General features: G+C 36.3%; 3 protein-coding genes across 7 annotated transcripts; 2 read left to right on the top strand and 1 right to left on the bottom strand.

Moving 5' to 3' along the window:
* Window positions 1-760: 760 nt before the first annotated feature.
* Window positions 761-3,724, top strand: LOC132310271 (U-box domain-containing protein 17). The gene has a single exon (XM_059808465.1). The coding sequence runs from the start codon at window positions 1,128-1,130 to the stop codon at window positions 3,264-3,266; it is 2,139 nt and encodes a 712-aa protein (XP_059664448.1). The 5' UTR covers window positions 761-1,127; the 3' UTR covers window positions 3,267-3,724.
* A 2,994-nt stretch (window positions 3,725-6,718) lies between these two features.
* LOC132310282 (transcription repressor OFP5) lies at window positions 6,719-8,259 on the top strand. The gene has a single exon (XM_059808473.1). The coding sequence runs from the start codon at window positions 6,893-6,895 to the stop codon at window positions 8,105-8,107; it is 1,215 nt and encodes a 404-aa protein (XP_059664456.1). The 5' UTR covers window positions 6,719-6,892; the 3' UTR covers window positions 8,108-8,259.
* Window positions 8,260-9,868: 1,609 nt separating this feature from the next.
* On the bottom strand, window positions 9,869-12,826 carry LOC132310294 (heat stress transcription factor A-4a). Of its 5 annotated transcripts, XM_059808510.1 has the most exons (4): window positions 12,565-12,826; window positions 12,354-12,431; window positions 11,199-12,142; window positions 9,869-11,098 (listed from the first exon to the last, which is right to left on the bottom strand). In XM_059808510.1, exons 3-4 carry the CDS (start codon window positions 11,415-11,417, stop codon window positions 10,094-10,096), a joined length of 1,224 nt encoding a protein of 407 aa, XP_059664493.1. In that variant the 5' UTR covers window positions 11,418-12,142; window positions 12,354-12,431; window positions 12,565-12,826; the 3' UTR covers window positions 9,869-10,093. The 5 variants fall into 5 exon arrangements, with proteins under 5 accessions (XP_059664493.1, XP_059664471.1, XP_059664479.1 ...); XM_059808488.1 differs by having other exon boundaries at window positions 11,199-12,431; window positions 12,573-12,826; XM_059808496.1 differs by having other exon boundaries at window positions 12,354-12,826.
* Between the last annotated feature and the right edge of the window lie 2,615 nt (window positions 12,827-15,441).

Here is a 15,441-nt window from a genome sequence, read left to right on the forward strand (position 1 = left end):
TTCAGGTATAGTTTGAACCACTTCAAATTAATTTTATTTAAATTTAAACAAAATCGATTTTGTGTTGAAAATTTTCAACTCAAGCCTAATCCAAACAACAAAACATGTAAGCCGAATTAATTTTGAGTTTGCATGGTTACACCATTTTAAATTAAAAAATAAAATACTAAAAAGAAAAAAATTATATTCAATTGTTATTGGTTAACATCTTGGGGATTTTTTTATTATTTATGATTACATTAACATCTATATATTGGCATTAGTCTTGATGTTATTTTCATCTTTCAAATAGTTTGGTAAATTGCTGTTAAACAAAAGAATAAAAAGCATCCAGTAAAATAACTTTTGGAGATCCATCAAACTCAAAGCATCACAACCACCATAATACTTGAAGGTTCAAAACACAACTACTACCTTTTTTTGTGTACAAAATTTTGAATAATACAAGTCTTTTTGAACTATACATGTCCTAAATTGTAAGTCAACACTCAACTTTTAAAATTTTACTGTCTTTACAGTGTTAATCCCCAAAAATTTAGCATTTGAAAGTAGAAAATTGTTCCTTTTTAGGTTAAATATAGAGAATTAGATATAGAGTAAATAATAATCACCAGAAGGTAAAACAATTATAACTACAACTTTTATATGCTTTGTGTAATAAGTGAGGTAAAAAAAAAAAAAAAGTCAGTAAAGTAAAGTCAAACGGTATATTAAATGAAAAGTTGGGGGAGAAAATGAATGGACAGAAATTGGGATAATAATCCGTCAAAGCTAAGAAAAGGAGGGGAAAGGAAAAAGGAAGTCATTTTCACGAAGTTTGCAAAGAAAATTCCAAACAGAGATTAGAGAGAGAACCAGTATTGGAAAATCAGTCATACGCGGAATTTCAATTCCGTCTGTTTAAAGTTGTATTAATAAAAACGAGATTCTGGTTGTTTGGGAAAAAAGAATTTCATTTCCTCTTCGTCGACAAATTACAAGTTGCAGAAAGTGGGGAGATTTGTGTTGACGGATCTGGTGATAAAAAGGAGGAGAAATATAGATTCTAGAGAGAGAAACATATACATATATCTATTCATATACATATATTTAGAGAGAGAGAGAGAGAGAGAGAGTTTGGAATTTGAATGGCATCAGCTGCGATATTCTCGTCTCTCCGGCGGAGGAGGTCGCCGTCTCTGGAGGCGTTCCTGGCACCGGTGGATCTCGACGACGTTTCGCTCGTTGAAACCCTAGCGGCGGTCACGACGGAGTTGATCTCGTCGTTCTCCGGCAAGGCGTTGCCGTTTCAGCGCAAGAATTCGCGGTGTCTGATTCGGAAGATCGAGGTGTTCGTTGTTCTATTGGAGTGCCTTCGTGACTCCGGTTCGATTTTGCCTCCGACGGCCATTCTCTGCCTGAAGGAGCTTTATCTGTTGTTGTATCGCTCGAAGATACTTCTCGATTACTGCTCGCACTCAAGTAAGTTATGGCTTTTACTTCAGAACCATTCGATTTCGGGGCATTTTCATGATCTTAATCAAGAAACGTATACGCTTTTGGATGTTTTCCCAATAAAAGAGCTCAATTTGAGTGACGATATTACAGAACAAATTGAATTGTTACAAAAGCAATCGAGACGGGCCAAATTGTTCATTGATAGAAATGATGAGACATTGAGAATAAAATTATTTTCATTTCTTAATGAATTTGAGAACGGGCGAGTTCCTGATCCGGTGGAATTGTATTCGTTTTTCATCGAAAGATTGGGAATTCGAGGTGCGAAGAGTTGCAGGGTTGAAATTGAGTTTTTGGAGGAGCAGATTGTGAATCATGGGGGAGATATTGAGCCGACTGTTTCGGTGCTTAATGGGTTTGTGGCACTAACTCGGTATTGTAGGTTCTTGCTCTTTGGATTTGAGGAGGATGAAGTGGAATTTGGAATTGGGAAACATAGGAGGCCGAGAAAAAGGTTGATAACTCAAGAAATTGCAGATACATTTATTACTGTTCCGAAGGACTTTTGCTGTCCTATATCATTGGATTTGATGTTAGACCCAGTGATTATTTCAACAGGGCAGACTTATGATCGAGCTTCCATATCAAGGTGGATGGAAGAAGGGCATTGCACTTGCCCAAAGACAGGGCAGATGCTTGTTCACAGCCGGCTTGTGCCTAATCGGGCTTTAAGGAATTTGATTGTACAGTGGTGCACTGCTCATGGAATAACCCTTGACCCGCCAGAGAGTGGCGAATCATCTGCTGAAAGTATTGTTATGCCTTCTGTGAGCAAGGCTGCAATTGGAGCTAATAAAGCTACAGCAGCACTTCTCATTCAACAGCTAGCTAATGGGTCGCCGGGTGCAAAAACTATTGCTGCCCGAGAGATCCGTTTGTTAGCAAAAACTGGAAGAGAAAACCGTGCTTACATTGCAGAAGCTGGAGCAATTCCTCATCTGAAAGGGCTGCTTTCATCTCCAAATACTGTTGCACAAGAGAATTCTGTGACTGCAATGCTTAACCTATCGATTTATGACAAGAACAAAAGCCGAATTATGGATGAAGAAGGGTGTTTAGAATCTATTGTGAAAGTGCTTAGATTTGGGCATACAACCGAGGCAAGGGAAAATGCTGCAGCAACATTGTTTAGCCTCTCTGCGGTACATGACTATAAGAAGAGAATAGCAGACGAGGATGGAGCAGTTGAAGCCCTGGCAGGATTGCTGAGAGAGGGGACACCGAGAGGTAAAAAGGATGCAGTTACAGCCCTATTTAACCTATCCACCCACGCAGATAATTGTGTTAGAATGATAGATTCAGGTGCTGTAACAGCATTGGTGGGAGCTTTGGGAGTTGAGGGTGTTGCAGAGGAAGCAGCAGGCGCACTGGCCTTGATTGTTAGGCAGCCGACTGGGGCAGAAGCAGTGGGGAATGAGGAAATGGCAGTGGCAGGATTGATAGGAATGATGCGTTGTGGGACTCCAAGAGGGAAAGAAAATGCAGTTGCAGCATTGCTTGAGTTTTGTCGGACTGGTGGGGCGCCTGCAACTGAGAGGGTGGTGAAGGCACCAGCATTGGCCGGTCTGCTTCAGACTTTGCTCTTCACAGGAACAAAGAGGGCAAGGAGAAAGGCAGCATCACTCGCAAGAGTGTTCCAAAGGTGTGAGAATTCTTACATGCATTTTGGTGTGGGGTATGCCTTTGCAGGCAACTCTGCTACAAATAGGGATACAAGCTTTGCTGGTGATGTTTCCGTGCCAATGTCCATTTCAGTGCCTGTTTTATAGCGGCAATATCCAGTTGTTTTATTGCCCTGTATCCATAATGTTTCATTTTTGTTGGTTACAGTCACAAATTCTTTTATTGAAAAATATAGATGAGCAAAAATTAATAGGAACACCAAAATTGCTGTGTTTGGAAACAATGATGAGAGCTTTGAGCTGCTAATCTTTATATGTGATGTCCAATTATCTTATAATTAGCATATGAAATAGTTATATGCAAAAAAACTGGTTCTTTAGGAAACTATTTTCCCAATTGTTTGATACTTGAATACTATTGAAATTGATGCAGGGATTTATTTATTTTTTTTCTCTTTCGGTTCTTCATGTATAAATAAAGTGACATACTAAGTGATCCTTGAGAAAACGAGCTGAAATTTGTCTTCTGATTTATGTTTTGATCTCCTGTAATTTGACACACTTGAGGCAAGTAAAGGGACTCTTTTCTCTATTTACACCTGTTATTAGAATGCTGTTGCTAGAGTTATTTGTCTTTACCTGGTAGCAGATTTCGGAACTGATGTATAATTTTCCTAAATCCAAGTTATAAGGCCGCATTGGTACATGCAACACTTAGAATTATTAGCCTCTATCGTATTTTTTATTGTCTTGCGCCAAATATGTTAGGCATGTTCTCTCCAATGGAAAATTTGATGTTAAATAGAGCAAAAGAGTAATGGTATAATCTTTGAAAAACAACAAACTGTTGAAATCCTTGAATCATTGTTGTGTTGCGATGGAATTTCTTGTTTCATCTTGCCACAAGTTGCATCATTTTGAAGATTGAACCCCTTGGATTTAAATGCTCCTCCTTCCCCTCTTTATCGTCTATATGACAGTTCTACCAAAACGATATGTTGTCCAGTATCTGGGGAAATTCAGAAGGGAAATTTATGTCTTTTATGCACTAATAACGATCGTTTAGTTTATCATACTTACATATCAAATCATATATCAGAATTTGAAGTAAACTGCTTGATTTTTATAATATATATGTGTGTATATCTACAATAGGCTGGAGACAAACCATTGCTCTGAGCTTGTTTATGCGAGTGGTGGAAGATTGGAAGAATTGTTCTTTCAAATATTGATGTGAAGTATGAATGGAGTCGTCCAAGCATGAAAAACATGAGCACCATATCAGGGTGCTAAAGTTGCATTCATATAGGTAATCATCTTCTCGAATATTCCACCAGGAGCGGTTTGAGATCAACTCACTAATCGTTGATCTCAGCCCTCCTTAGTGAACTGCGGAGTACAGGTCACTGGACGCTCTTGGTACGGTGACCTTGCGTGATGTCATTGGCTTATATCAAAGAAAATTTTGTGGGTGTTATAATTCTCATTAGTCTTGAGTTCTTGATTGTTCCACTAGAAGCAGTATCGTCAACCTTTAATTAACAGTTTGGTGGTTGTGATGTATGGTGGGGCATGCCTTCACCACAAAGCAGCTACTTTGTCAAATTAGCATGAATGCAAGATCTCTCTAATATGGCCACAGAGGCCATTAACTTGGTGAATAATTATGTACTGTTGTTTTTTTTGAAAATGGTGGTTGTTGGAGCTATTTAAAGTGGAAAACTTGCAAAGCCAGTTTGAGAATTGATGATGGTTGGTAACTTGGTACGTTCATAATAAAAGTACTAGTTTCTTATCTCTTTCCTTTGCCTTGGATTCTTTTTATTTGTTTTACAGTGTACGACTGACCAGCTAGACAGCAGGCCCCAATTTGCAGATGTGAATTCCAGAAGAACTACATTTTAATCACTAAATCTATCAACTAAACAAATATTATATGCACTAATGTATGATACCAACATCAACATGCTTCCTGTTTAGGTCACGCTTTTCAAAATGCCTTTCCATTCTCGACCCCACATCCCCTTATAACTGTTCGTAACTTCTATTCGAGGCAATCTTCTCTTCTCTCCCATGCAACGTGGAACGTCACACAATCTATAGTGTGTTCTTCTTTTGGTTCAACTTGGACTTCTGCTTCTGGAGTTTTTTTTTTTTTTTTTTGGGCGTTGGCTCATGCATCTTGGAGAGAATTCTGAGAGTCTGAGAATTGATAAATTGCATTTGTTGTTACAAATTGATATACTAACAGATGATGCAAAATTGAATGGAAGAGAAAATGATAAAAGCACTCAAACTTACACTCCAACTTTGAGAAAAATCTGGTCATTTCTTTCGACAAATAAAAATAATCAGTGGAGAAGTGTAGGAACATGAAGTGTCGATACCACATCTCTATTTGAGTTTAAAATATACCAAAAAAATAAAAAAAAAATGAAGAAGATGAAGAAACAAGCTACAATTCATTTGTTTGGATGTAAAAAAAACTTACTCAGACAAATTCTTTCACGCACTGCCCGAAGACGTGGGCTTCAACTTCAACCTATACCATTCTCAAACATCCCAAAAAATAAAAAAAAAATAAAAAAAATAACACACTTGAAAAAGAAAAAATAATTGAAAAAGGCCTAAATAGAAAATTATAATCACTGAAAAGTGGGGCCAAAGAACCAATTGGTCCAATTACAAACCATTGGGCTGTTTAGTTGACAACTAGGTAGATTTTATTTCCAAATTCAGAATGGGCCATGTCTTGGGCTTCTAGGGTGCATTACCCTTAAATAACCCTAACATTGTTCCCCACGTCTGATATTTAGACCACATGGCCAATGCAGTCTTTAAAAGATTTTGGGCCTCAAAGACTAGGCAGAGTCAGCCAAATTAAGCCCATCTCAAACTAATTTGAGGCCCAAGTCCACAAAACTGCTATGGACGGACACCCTACTTTTGACCAAAGAAAAGATCATATTCTAGTAAGTAAAAAGTAAAAGCTAAAGAAAATAAAGAAACCAAAATGATTTTGTTCAGAAAAAGAAATTTGAGAACCAGAAAGTGAACTTCTTGGACCTCCCATATGAACTCAGATCACCCCCTTAATCATAACACATACAAAGTTAAATTATACAAAATATTATAAATAATCGTGTACTCAAATAAATATCAAAGCCGTATTTAGAATAACAGGAAAGAAAAGAAATGTTTCTTAATTCTTTTTTTTTTTTTTTTTGATTCGATGATGGTATCAGACCCTAGTCTTATATGCAACCGTCAATTACCAGACCGAAAATTTTCTCTCACAGTGATTTCAAGGAGATTCGAACTCCAAACTTTCACAAGTAGTGAGGTGAGAGTCTTTGTGGAATTCCATAGTACTAATTGCCATTTAAAAATAATAATAATAATAATAATAAAGAGGAAAATAAATTGAGAGAAAAAGAAAATCCTTGATTAGCTGGAGGACCATGGGGTCCCCACAACTAAGAACAACTACTCTCCAAAGCAAGTACAAACTAAAAAGTAGAAAAAAGTGGGCAAGTGGTCACAAGATTTAAGGCGGGCCTATCTTTTGAAAAAAACAGTCACAAACCAATATAGTATATATGAAGCCCACGTTCTCAATAACACACCCTAACTGTCCCTTAACTGTTTCTTCCCACCTCAATTACTACTCATTTCAGTCTTTTATCATCTTTTTCTCTGCAATTTCTGACCTTCAAACACAAACAATTACTCAAAAAACCCAGAAGGAAAAGAAAAAACAAGACTAGCTTACAATGATGAAATGGGGAAGAAAGAAACCTTCTATGTCTCCTTCACCGTCTCGGTCTACCTCCATTTCTCATGCCTTTCCCATTTCTTGGTTGTCAAAGTTGAAGCAAATGGGTGGCATTTCTCAGCACAAACACACAAAGGAAAACCGGAAAGGAAAAGGGAAACTGAATCCGGAGTCCGGTAGTTCATCGCCATGGCCTGCTGCAAGCTGGAAGGATGGCAGATTCTACTGTGGGGATGAGGACTCGTATTGGAGGCTTTCGTTCGGAGAGGACAGGCTGCTTCAGGGGGAGAAGAGTGGAGTTGGATTGAAATCCGTCCGGTATGATTCTGATGATGAGCTTAAACTCCCCTTTTCGAGCTGTGAGAATTGCAACTCCATTGCTATGGAAATGGCAGGAAGAGGAGAGATTTACAAGTTCAGTGACATGGTCTCAGATGGAAGGAAGAGGAGAGAATTGCCTCGGAACGTGGAGGTTTCACATGAAATTGTCACACCTAACAGAGGAGCAAAAGAAAGAGCGGTGAAAGAACTCAAAATACCAAGGAGAAAAGCTGTGAAAATTCAAGCAATCGAAAGTGATCATCATCATCAACAACAGTCAATAGCTTCTGATTTAAGAAAATCAAGAAAATCTAATGTGAGCACAATTGAAGAAGATTGTGTATTTGAAGCTCTGACTTTGAAGGAAACTAATGGACAGTCCAAAGAAAAGAGTCGAGAGTGGCAAAACTTGAAGGACATGAAGGTCAAAGAACTTGGGTCTAAAGGTGAGAGAGGGAGAGACTCTGTGTACATAAGCAGGAAACCGCAGAGAAGAACAAAACAGAACGGCAAAGTCAGAGCTTATTCGCCGAGAACAGCGGCGAGGGTCGAATGCAAAATCAAAGCCCTAGAAGACATGAAGAAAGCAAAGATCAAGATGATGAAGAAGAAAACAAAGGGTGGAGAAGTTGAAGAGAGAACAACCTTTGATAGCTTTGCTGTGGTAAAATGCTCGTTTGATCCGCAACAGGACTTCCGAGATTCGATGGTTCAAATGATCACGGAAAAAGGGATCAGACAGGCAGAAGAGCTTGAAGAACTCCTGGCTTGTTATCTGACATTGAATTCTGATCAATATCATGACCTCATAATCAAAGTCTTTCGGCAGGTTTGGTTCGAGCTGAACCAGGTATATTTCGTGCCTGATTTTCAGAATGCACCCGGTTGCTAATATGTACTCTTCCATCTATATCAACTTGTAATGATATGCTATACCAGTATGATGCTACTATTTATAGTAAGTTACAATTTTAGTCTCAAATCTAAGGGTACTTGTAGAAGCAAATTGTATGAATTCTACAATGGGAATGTTAAACCAGAAAGAATCATGAATATATATAATTTTATCATATGCTTTTGTAGTATATCTTCAAAGTCGTTATTTAAATAGGCTATCAAATTATGTACCAAGGAGCGGAGTAATCTCTCGATAGAAGGGTTCAAGATAACCAGCACTACCTTGAGGATCCATCTCCAAGAGCATCCTGGCTACACATTCTGCCAATTCCACATTTCCTTGATTTCTGCAATGGAGCTTCTTCCAGTGCCATTGTTCTCACGAGTTCTTAAGCCTCTTCTAATCATCCAAAGCCAACCCTAAAACTAGATTGCGCAATTGACAAGAGTCATAAACTCTCTTTATCGATGACTGAATTGAAAAAGATCTCGAAATTTGTAGATGTCAAGACAAAGCTAAGAGATTCCAATCAAGAGAGTGATATATATCATGTTAGCTTTTTCTAAGATGATAGGGATCAACAGAAAAAAGGTACCATAGAAAAACAACATGCATGTACTCTAACCAACGTCCACTCACTGATAAGCTAGTTTGGTACAATTTAATGATTCTCAATCCAATTCTACCACTCCGATTATTCTACGGACCCTCCAACGATCCTACGTAATCGTGACAACCTTGCTAATAGGAGTAAGAAAGAAGACAATGACAGCAGTGGCACATATACATGAGTTGTTAAAAGTCAGAAACAAATTATATCACTCACTCCATATTGTCAAAACACATGATTACATGACAGCAAAAAATGAGGAGAATTTCTTCCACCTAAATCCATGAATGCCCTTCTAGGATCCCCCAATCTATTCTATAATAACTTTAGTTGACATAATTCGTTATTCCTGATGGTTCCACCACTAACAATGCTCAAGTCCAAACTGTTTGGGGGTCCAAAGAAACAAAAACCGATACTTTGCATGTCACATAAAAGAAGATACATCAAGGATCGTAACCCAATGCTATACCCTCTCATCTCCCAAAGTGCAAGGTTACAAGTCTCCATAGGGGCACAGTGAAGTTAGCTAAGCCAACCCTAAAACTAGACCAAAAATGATGCGCAGAATTTTTTATATATATATATTCTTCCAAGAATGCCTGTTTAAAACGTTCATGGTACAAAACATAATCAGTGTATGTTACGCCAAGACAAGTTAAGCCATTTACAAGGTACTTGCTCTAAGGATTTGAACTTACCTTTTACCATTGCGCTTCATCTATGTAGCAAATAACTAAACAGCAAGTATTTTAAGTTAAAACGTCACCGATACGCGCTTGGAAATGTCATGATTGATTCACCAAGGCAACAGGATTCAAAAATATAATTGTATAAAATTGTAAATTATCTAAAATTGACATTTTTAACTGCTCAACACTGGCAGCGACAAAACTATGCATAGATTTATCATATAGTTTGCGTGGATGTCCGTTTCTGTAAGTTGACATATACAATGCTGACACTAGAATAGGCCAAAAGGAAAATCTCGTGCACAAAACATAAACTATGGTAGTTCCCTATTAAATGAGGGAGAACCAAGATAGACTTTGCATAAGTTTGATAAAAAAAAAAAAATCATGATAAATCTAGTGCTGATGAATGATGAGTGTGGCTGACAAAACACGTGATATGCCCGAAGATGATGAAACAAAAACACAAAAAGCCTATTTTATTGCCAGATCAAACCAATCTGAAAATTTACACCCACTAACTAATGAACCAAAAGGTAATATAATTATAGTAAACATGTAAATTTACACCCAGTAAGTAATGAATCAAAAGCTAATATAATTATAGTAAAACTTGTAAATTTACACCCAGTAACTAATGAATCAAAAGCTAATATAACTATAGGAAAACAACTAACATCAAGTTCTCTCTGCTGGAGTAAGCTGCCCCAATTGTTCCGCAAGGTTATTGATACTCCTCATATTCCACCAAAACTTTCCATCAATGGATTTGCTTTCATTCTTTCTGCCATCAAAATCTTTCCTTTCTGACTGCACCTCTGTTGCATCAGTTGAACCAGGATTCTCTGTCAGGAACTGTTCCCAAAACACATCATTGACCCCGGTTGGAGTAGTAGCTGCAGTCCCAACTACTTGTTCTTCTGAAACAGCAACCTCAGAAACAACAGCTGCAGCAGGCTCGGAGTTCACATCTATCACAGTTTTAGAGCCAACATCCACATTTAGCTGTGTGTAAGAAATAGTTGGGCTATCTGCACAACTTGTAGACTCAACCAACTCCGGGGATGAATTATGTTGCATGTAAGATTGACAAGCATCATGTATAATATTTTCCCAAAATATCAGGGAGGACTCCAACTGCTCAAATGATTCTGTATCTAACAGCAACGCAGAGGAAGCATTCAAATTTTCTTTAGCCACAATTTGGGAAGTTCCCGTCTGGTTACCTTCAATGCAGGCCTCATCATGGAAGCAACTCCCTCTAGGCAACCTCCTCCTTCTTTCATGGATTTCTGATTGTGGCATTAGATTCAAGGCTAGCTCAGGTTTTCGCAAGGTTTGAGCCAAAGAGGATAACATATTTTTTTGACGATGTTCCACATGTCGCAAACCCTCAGTCAAAACCTGCATTTGCGTATCAATTCTTTCCTGCTCCTGTTTATGTATCTGCAACTCCAACATAAGTGACTCCTTATCACATTTCAGCCTCTCAATGTTGCCCCGATAACTCTGTCTTTCTGATTCAGTCAATGAAGATGAAGAAGTTCCTTGTCCTTGCTGATTCTGTAGGGAATGACTATGAACTGGCTTGCGTCTGTGGATGTTCTTCAAAAGGTGTGGCTGGCCTCTAATAAAATCGTCATTTGCAAATTCCCATAGTTCCGGATCAATTTTCCTAAAACCCTGGTCAAAGAAGGAAAACCAAGCAAGAATAATCAAGAGGAAATTTATACAGAGTAAATAAGAGATACAGAATTGTTTTGGAAGTACTCAGTTGACTTACATATGTATTGAGCTGTCTGATAAAGCTGGCAAAGTTATTGTGCTTGAAGAATTTGGGCAGCAACTGTCTTGCGAATTCTGGTGGATTCCACACGATAAAGCTACAATTACTCTGACTCCAGGAGACAATGGAGTCTGTGGAAGGATCATCTACCATCTCATATGTCTTTGTGAGGAAAGGAGGAAGTGCATTTGAACTGCATTGAGTTTCATCCATCATAGAATCAAATCCTTACAAGAACTCAGAAACCACGAACAAATCATCAACCAGATCTCCTTGTAAATGTTCAGGACCCACAAATGAGTCGGCAAACCCTTAAATCCCCAACTCAAGTCTTTCAATTCCAAACAAGTTAACAAGTTTTATCCTCAGATCACACTGAATAGATTCACAAGGGCACCCTTGAGATTTTAAATATCATCAAAATCCCAAAGAAGCCTTTAATTCTTCTTCTTCTATTGGGGAGGAGGTCAGAACCTTATGAATTACCCAGAATATAAACTCTCAAGCACGTCCTGTATTTGCCAATTTTCCAAAGAAATTAGTAGTAAACCAATTTCTCAAGATTCTATAGCCAAAATCAAACCAAATGACCAGAGCAGTCAAAAGTCCTACGTTTCCTATGTGTATTCCAACTGTTCAAAACATCAAATCCTAATCTATTCCAAAGTTCACCCACAACACAATATTCTTAATCAACTTCCTTGCACACACAAACCCAACAATTCAATTCCCAAACCCCACTTTTCCCACTGAAAATTCCAACTTCAACGAAATTAAAAACCCTTTATTGCCCGAATCGCATCAAATCAGGTGATAAAGCAAAATTGCACAGGAAATTCTGGTAGCAAATAGACAAACCCGCAAACAACTAATTCCCCAAACCACAAGCGAAACCCAACGATTCAACAAACTCTGGTCAATTCTACAACAGTCACCTGTTTCTGTAGCTAGAAAACAAACGATTCAGTTTCTACCTCACAATCCCTTGCAAAACCCAAACATCAAAGTCGTTAAAACAGTCATCTTTATCGGAAACTTAAAGCAAAAGCATCAGATTAAATAATATTATATACATTTGCGAATAATCTATGCACACATATGCAAAGCATTACAGTAATTTAATTCGTGTAGGTCAGGTGTTCGAGCTTTTACCTCACAGAAAGAAGATCGTAGTCGTAACGCCCAAGTTACAGAGACGAGTCCCGATTTCCAGAACCAGCTCGTTCGTTCCTGTGTGTATTATATATTGGGATTTGCGCGTGAATCGAAATTTGGGGGACTTTTCTAGGGTTTTCGAAACGAATTTGGAACACAAGATAATTATAATAATTATTAAAAAATAATAAAATTTTCAGATTCTTACAATCTCACCGTGAGGTCCGTGATTGTGATATGGTTTTGTATCCGAATTTAATACCATGCGTTGACTGCAACGGTGGTGTCGTGGGATAGGATCGATCTGGTGATAATCTTCCAAGTCATTTCTAATGTTGTAAGAAAGAGACAATATCTATTACAGACAATTGAATGTTACATTACAATATTACATAGAGTCCTATGTATTATGTATGCAAAATATTGTATTATGGTTTTGGGACGATTAGGTGACGTGTGTGCTTCGCTGGTGTCGCTATATTTCGGGGATTTTTGGCCTTGGGATGTGTGACATATATCATATATATATATATATATATATACAAACACTGTATATATATATTTAGAGAGAGAGAGAGAGTCTGATACATTGTACGCGTTTTTAAATTTAGAAATGTATATGGTGCCGAATATTCTGGAACATGGGCCGTACACGTGTTTCGTGAATGAGACTCGTGAAATTTAAAGCTCTTTTATTCTTTGGCTTGGTGAATTTTTTATCGGGAAATTGCCTTGGTTACCAAGAAATATACGGAGAATTTTATGCATTCAAACTGTATAACGACAAGCGTGCAGAACAAAATGTGTAAGTTTTATTTATTATTTATTATTTTTTTGGGCTTTAGTACAGATAAATGGTAATAATGACTCATATTTATTATTTAGAGTATCTTCGATGGTCTCTTAAATAGGCTCTCGAACTCAAAATATAATAGGTGGATAAAAATACGGCTACTCCAATTCTCTCAAAAGACCTCTCATATTATGAGATTCTTAAATATATTTTCAAATATAGTATCTCTTAAATGGCCTCTCAAACTCAAAAGAAAACAAGTGAATAAAAATAGGCACTTAATGAATAAGGCATTTCAATGGGCTCTCAAAATATGGAATGGTTGTTGTGTAAAAAAATAGTATTTTGGATAAAATGCACCATTGGAGCATAATTATAAAAATGTAGCATTTTGACAATGTAACTCTTCTCAAAATATAGATTTAACAGGAAAATATAACATTTTGCATTGAAGATACTTTTAATGGAGTCAAAGTCTTATAGTTTCGAAAAAATAAAATTGACCAAAATGCTGACGTTGATATGAAAAAACACAGTTTACCCTTACTGAGGTATCACTTTCAGACACATAGATTCCATTTTTTGTGCACGGAGGTACCACTTTTTATACATTAGGTACTATTTTTGGTTTAGGTATAAAGGTACCACTTTTATTCACATAAGTATCATTTTTTTATACAACACAAAAAGTGGTACATGGATGCAGAAAAAGTGGTACATATGTGCCCAAAAGTGATACCTCAGTAAAGTTAAACATTGTTTTTTCATGTGTTCATTTTTTTCGAAATTATGAAAATTTGAATCCATCAAATAATAAAAATAGTTTATTAGCACCATTTATACGTAATAAATTTTTTTTTTCTTTTCTTTTCTTATTCTAATGAAAATAACTAGTCAACCATTTTTAGATCCTAGTAAACTCCAAATGAATCTAATCACTCCAAGTTAAGTACATCAATTAAATTTATGTCTCATGTTTTAGTAAGATTCACTGAGAGAAATACTTCAAAAAAAAAAAAATCAGATAAGATGTGTGCAGGTTCAAAGTGTATAAATTTTAGTCTAGGAAATTTTATTTTATCCGATCTTTTAGATTTGTTGCTTACTATTTTAATTAATAATTACTATTTTAATTAATAATACCTCGGTCCCAAAATAATGTCCATTTTAGGACATTTAACTTTGTAAAATGAGCCGAATTATCAAATTTATCAACCCTTGAGGAGGTGAGTCAAAGATTTCATATAATTTGTGAAATTAAGAGATTGATGCATATAACTTTGCGTACATGTTTATTTCTTCAAAAATATGTTTATAATTATTTTTACATAATTTGCGAAACCGTGTTTTTTTCCCCAAACATATGTATGGCATGGACGGCGATATATATATTTTTTCTGAATATTTAATGAGGAACCTTCTAAAACTGACGTGTCTTAACATCATTGGATCATTTCAAAATTAATTAACCAATTGGAAATAAAGTTGACTTCAATGAAAATGGGTTGATTTTCTATCTTTTCTCATTCTGGTATATTTTTCAATATCATAAAATGCAATACGACGAGATTCTTCTTTACATGCAAGGAAAGTGTAAGGAATCTGGGAGCAATTATTTTCTTTAACACGGTCATCCAAATTTCTGTCAAAGCTGAATGAAGCACTTTGACAAATATTTTGTTTCTCATGGATGAATTTGGTGTATATAATATATATATATATATATAAAGGTTGGGCGGAGTTCTAGAACATTGCATAATGTGCATATTTATTTAAATCGAATTGAAGAATAAACGATGTCATATGTTTACATTATCTCAATCAAATAATTGAAGACATGATGATCTCATAACAGACTTATTTTTTTATTTGAAATAATATTTAGATTTTCTATCACGTTGAAGTTTACATGGCATAATTTGAATCATAATTATCATACAATTTTTTTTAACGAGTGTCGTTAGTTCTTACGCTTCGAACGTGTTTTTGTTCTCACGTTCTTCACGCACTCTCGCTCTTATTCTCACCATGTGTGATTTAAATTTTGTCAATGTTCCCTCTCTCACTTCCGCCTTATGTAACTTTAGTTATATCCTATTTTAACCGTGACTTCTTCTTCTTCTTCTTCTTCTTTTGTTTCTTTTCTTTTCTTTTTTTATTTTTTATTTTTTTTGAGAGTCAATGTTTTTCTTCATGAAAGAGAGAATGTAATTAAGCCATTTTAATACAAATTCTTTGAGAAAAAAAAAATATATCAGTCCTCATTTTTTAAAGTTAATTTTCAAATTATTT

The sequence above is a fragment of the Cornus florida genome, unplaced genomic scaffold (assembly GCF_030987335.1).
Source record: "Cornus florida cultivar Cherokee Brave unplaced genomic scaffold, ASM3098733v1 CherokeeBrave_3.0.0_Hap2_Chr01, whole genome shotgun sequence".
Taxonomy (NCBI): domain Eukaryota; kingdom Viridiplantae; phylum Streptophyta; class Magnoliopsida; order Cornales; family Cornaceae; genus Cornus; species Cornus florida.